Below are 5,637 nucleotides of genomic sequence, written 5' to 3' on the forward strand. Positions count from 1 at the left end.
ACAAGTAAAATGATGATAGGGCACTGACTGTTTTAAATGGGTTATTGGTTTATACCCAGACTACTCTAGAAAAACCATGAGTACCCATGAAATACTCAGTGCCCTGTTTTAAACAATTAAAACACCATAGTGTAATAGTGGGCAGGGAAAACGCCAAGTGCTGTCTAAGAGGCGCAGGAAGGCCCTGAAATGGAGGGTGGGAATATTATATACTGGTTCTGATAACTTTATTTTATTAGAGAAATGAAACAAAGTTTTCACTGTTTTATTTTTCAAATTTCTTTAGAAAACACAAGCACAACTGCTTCTGTATTCAAGAGGTTGTGAGTGGGTTGAGACAGCCTGTTGGAGCAGTGCATTGTGGGGATGGATCTCATCGTCTCTTTATCCTTGAAAAGGAGGGATATGTCAAGATTTTCACTCCTGAGGGGGAGATAATGAAGGAACTTTTTCTGGACATACACAAGCTTGTTCAAAGTGGAATAAAGGTTGGAATTTTTATTTCTCTCTCACTATTTGTATAGTTTAATCTCATTATGCACACTCACCATGCACATTTAATTTCATTCAAAATAATCATGGGTAAATGGAATCAGGGTTTTTTCAGGAAAATATTTTAATTTAAAAAGACTTTTCGGGAATATAGGAATATCTCTAAAATATGGCAGAGTTTCAGCTGACAAAGAAAGAGACTTAACAAAATACTCTTTTTTCTCAAGTGAAATTTTAATCTGTCATCCACCTTAAAGATATGCAAAGATATATCACACCAGAATCAACGTTATCTCTACATTTATATTATTCAGGCACGATTATCCTACCAGTGAAGTGCATGGAATTTTGCTGTTAATATAAATGGGGCCAAGTTTGTCCCATTTAAGGAATTTAAGGAATTATTCTAATTTGAAATGTTTATTACCAACGGTGTGGTAGAAGGAAACAGGAGGGATACTTCTCACCACTCCACCTAAGAAGGAGGAGCTTTCTTTTCTACAACCAAGGGGCTCCTTGCTACCTTTCCTCATGCATTCTATCCAAGAATGTCTCACAAACTATCCATTAGATTGGGAGCTGCTCTCCAATGATTGGTACACTATGTGTACCTAATAAAGTTATTTCATCTCCAATTGCAAGCCCAAATAACAACTGTCTGTAACAATTCTCATTAAAGTCAACTGAAAGTCTATTAGTGACTCTAAGAGGAGCTGGAGTAGACCCCTGGTAGTTGGCCATTAAAGTGAATGTGATGGAGTTTTTTTAAGCAGGATTTCTGGTGTGACAAAAATCATGGGGTAAGTAAACTTTTAGGGGACTTGCAAGTCTTACACAAGATATTCATATGGGAATGGTCTATATTTTGTTTCAATGCTTACTTACTGTCATGTATACTACTGTCAAGAAGCAACTTATGTCACAAAAGTCTCCGTAAATGTCTGAGAGGCAAGACAATCAGGACTCATAGTAGAGATGATACCTTTTATTAGATGAACAAGATTTTTGCAAAAAAATTTCTTTAATTGCAAGCTTTCAGGCACAAACACCCTTCATAAGGCATTGGAGAAAAGATTATAAAAGTTCTCCTGGGTAGAAATGAAGAGGTTTTTGTGATATCTTTTACTGAACCAACAGTGTAGTTGGAAGAAATATTGGAAAAACTTTTGGCATAATGTGTCTTTACTTAGGGATGCTTCAGCTAGAAGGGTGCTCTATGCCCAAAACTTGTCCAACGTCTCTTCCAACTATACAGTTGGTCCAATAAAAGATCCTTCTCTCTCATACATTTCTTGGAACATTACAACTACAACAACATGCCAGCCTCCTTACATGAAAGGATTTCACTTGCTTGTTGGCATAATTTTCAAAAACAATGGAAATGAGTTACATTAATCAAAATAGCACAGTGCATGGTAAATAGTCATTTTATATTTCAGATATAACACCAATGGCCTGGTTTCAGATCACCTCTTTTCAGGAGGAGTTTGGATGATTCTTGGTTTGAAACAGAGTAGTGTATGTGCAAAATATGACTTTCTTTAAAATAAATACCTAACTCCTATGATTTTGTGATTCATTTAACCATTTCATTTCTCTCTGTGGAGGAACCTTCAGCTGTAGAGCTCCAGGAGAAGAAAAAAACAAATTGACAAAATACACAACAAACAAAGCATCTACATGGCACAATATTATAAGCAGTATGGTCACGTTAGTGCCAAACCCCATTACACTCCTTCTGAGCAAGCTTAGGTACCTATATATGGCACTACATTGTATTTTGAGACATACCACCAAAAAAATGTGTGATGGTGAAATGTAATATAAAGCACTAGGAATACCATGACGAAGAGCATTATATAGATCACAGGTTGGCAACATTTTCTGGCACGAGACCAGAATGACCCAACTCAGGTCCAAAGCAGGCTCGTGCTAGAACCTAACTGCAGCCACTGCTGCAGCTTCTCCCCACTGCCACTTCTCTCCACTACCCAGTTGCAGTGCAGCATGGGCAAAGTGCCATCCTGCCTGGTCACAGTGCTGTGCAGCACCCCCAAAGCCCCATCACCAACAAGCACTGCCAAAGCCTCCACTGCACTGGCAGGATCCAGTGGCTCTGTGGGTGAAATCTGGCCCATAAGCCATAGGTTGCCAACTCCTGACCTAGATATTAGTAAAGGATGTACACTGGAAAATGGGCTGGGTTTTCCAACAAAGCAATCTCAAGTTACTTTCTTGAGTGCATACCAATAAGTAGCTTGATTTTTCAAAAGGACTGAGTGCCCAGCAGCTGCTACTCAAATCTGTGGGAATCACTGAGCATTCAGCAATGTTGAAAATCAGCTAAGAGATTCTTGGCAATTTTCTGATGGAAAGATTTTTTCATTATCACCGTATACATAGTTCTGTTAACAAGCTTCAGTTACCTGCAAAAGTAGGAGAGAATAAATAAAGCCAAGTCATCTCTAATAATTATTCTTAAAAGCTCTTAAACATTTTACAGTGTCTACCATAACACATGACATCCTGTGGGCCACCTCCCTTCCCAAGCTGGCTGACATCCTTGTGGCAATACAATAATTGTTTACATAGTCATACTTCAAGGGCATTTGCTACTTCTTTCTTTTATCTAGAAATGTGATTTAAGAATTAGATGTCAGTAAATAAGAGCACTCTTTTATGGCCCAGCTTTCCAAAGGATCAGTAGCTAGTGCCCATGATGTACAGTCAAGAATATCAGAGTATCTCTTAAAGTTTTACATATTCAAAGAGTGAGAATTATTGAACCAGTCCACTGTGCCTTGCTACTACATACACTATTTACAGATTTTTAAATGCATAGTACAGTATTTCTCCAGAATCTTTGCCTATTTTGCTAGATGGCAAAATAGAACTTTAATACATAGATTATTGGTACTATTACCCATGAATGGCTAGGGTTTTTAAAGGCAATGTACCTGTATGTAATCTGTCTGAAGAAAGGATTTTTTTTCTCTACAGTACAGAAGACATATTTCATTTCCATTAATGTAAGTGTAATGGAAGCTACTTGTGTATATTTTTCATATGAACAACAGGCGTTTTTATACATGCCTTGGAGGTGGAGGGTGGGGTGCTTTAATTAAAATGGCTCTGAGAGCCGCTCTAATTAAAGTGCCTGAATTATCTCATGTATCAGTGTCCCCACATTTCAAAATGGCAGCGGGGGTGCTTTATCTAAAGCTGATCAAATGAGATTCAGTTAAACCACTCCCGCCACCATTTTGAAGTGTGGGGACACTGATACACAAGACACAGAGGGTGGCTGAAGCACGATAATAACCATGCTTCAACAGACTCAATTAATTGTAGTTACAGCACACTGGAGCAGCCTTTGGGGTCATGTACAGGCACCCATGAGTTTGATTCTCCTCTTATACCAGCATTACTCAGACATAAAATGAAGTCACTGGAATCTTAGTAATATGTGATCAGGCCCAGAATATTCAAGATGAACTGTTTTTGAAATGGTATAAAGTCTTTTTTACTATTTTCACATTAATTTCACAAATTACTAGACTTTTAAAGCCAGAAGGGACAACACAGTTATCTAGTCTGACAAGTCCTGGATAACACAGGTCATATTTTTATCCTGGCATTTAATATGCAGATTGTCTATTGAAAAGGATATAAAGACAGTTTTCACATTTTGTCAAAAATATCAAATTTAACCCAAAAACATCTTAATCCAATAACAATTTTATTTGAAGAATGATCATATAATAACACCCCTGAAAACAGCAGTTTAAGACTTTTCTGTTTAATTTGCATTAACAACCACATACCCCCTAATCACTACAATAACAAATTATGATTTTTTTCAAATTTTTATGGCTGTAAGTTTTATCTGGCAAAACATAATTTTTATACATCTGCACATGACTTAATCATAGGCAACAACTAGGGGGCTGGACTTGATGATCTTCTGAGGTCCCTTCCAGCCCTAATGTCTATGTAATGTCTATGAAACACCATTAGAAAGGGTTTTAAACTTGTGCTTTTTTAAAATAGCTCAGACTAGAAGGATAAAGGCAAAACTGCAATGAGTTAACCATTCTCTTCATTTTGTGCTGGTGAGGAGGAATGTTGGTCATGGTAAGCCTATTTGAGATGGGTAGACAGAAGGACATGTTGCAGTACAAATAGCCATGGAGGTTGGTCCTAGTCTGACTAGCATTAGTTCCCTTATCACAGTATTTGTATTCAGATCCGTAGACGGGGAATCAATACACTGGAATGAAGGGAGCCACTGGTTATATTGTAAAGTTGGGCTGTGAAAAAGCCTTTACATTGGATTCAGCCCACAGAACTGCACCGTCTGGTTCCCTGGGCTACTGGTGGACCAGTGAATTTCAGGATGTGGCCAGCGATGGGTGGGACAAGGAGCCCTGCAGTCCAGATCTTGCTAGAGATGCAAGGTGAATTTGACATCCCTGAATTTGACAATCACTTGTGCTATCAGTAGTGCACGGGGTTCTATGCCAAAGTGCTTCTACTCTTCTAATGTGGTTGGTAAGCTATGTATTTTGACAGTCATTTGAAGTTGCTCAATCTACCCAGAGTTTGCAGATAGTGATTAATGATCCTCCTATGATGCTGGTACCTTCATCACCAGCAGTGGATTTGACACCACTTACATACTTTGTTTGGCACCACTTATATACTTTGTGGACTTCTGGCAGCTGTCCTCCCCTCCAAAAAAAAAACAACAGAATAAAGGATGTTGGTATATACATTCAGAATTATGTGTTGTGTTGCCACAAGCACATTAAAACTAAGTTTGTATTTCATCATAGCAGGAAGATATGGTCTTGTGTCAAAGGTGGATGAACTGAACCCTATGGGAGGATTCTCAAATACAGAGAGATGCAAGATTCATGGGAAAAGAAAAGCCAAACCCTAGAGACCCCTGCCCAGAAGCAACTTGTTTCTTCACACCTCCAAATCAGTGATCCTCACTGGCAGCCTGGCTGGCAGATATGCTCTTCTAGCATTGCATTTTCCAACCTGGCTGTCCTTTCTGCTTGTCTTTGGAAGCCATAGATAGAACTAAATGACACAGCTGCAATATTCATAGTTTCATAGTTTCTAGGGTCGGAAGGGACC

The 5,637-nt window shown here is 38.5% G+C and overlaps 1 protein-coding gene across 1 annotated transcript in view; it reads left to right on the forward strand.

Moving 5' to 3' along the window:
- Positions 1-5,637, forward strand: part of HHIP (hedgehog interacting protein) — a 183,002-nt gene that overhangs the window by 93,686 nt on the left and 83,679 nt on the right. The window contains exon 8 of the mRNA XM_019521838.1: positions 287-488. Coding sequence (XP_019377383.1) covers positions 287-488 — 202 coding nt within the window. The remainder of the gene's footprint in view (positions 1-286; positions 489-5,637) is intronic.

The sequence above is a fragment of the Gavialis gangeticus genome, unplaced genomic scaffold (assembly GCF_001723915.1).
Source record: "Gavialis gangeticus isolate Ggan-Ray unplaced genomic scaffold, GavGan_comp1, whole genome shotgun sequence".
Taxonomy (NCBI): domain Eukaryota; kingdom Metazoa; phylum Chordata; order Crocodylia; family Gavialidae; genus Gavialis; species Gavialis gangeticus.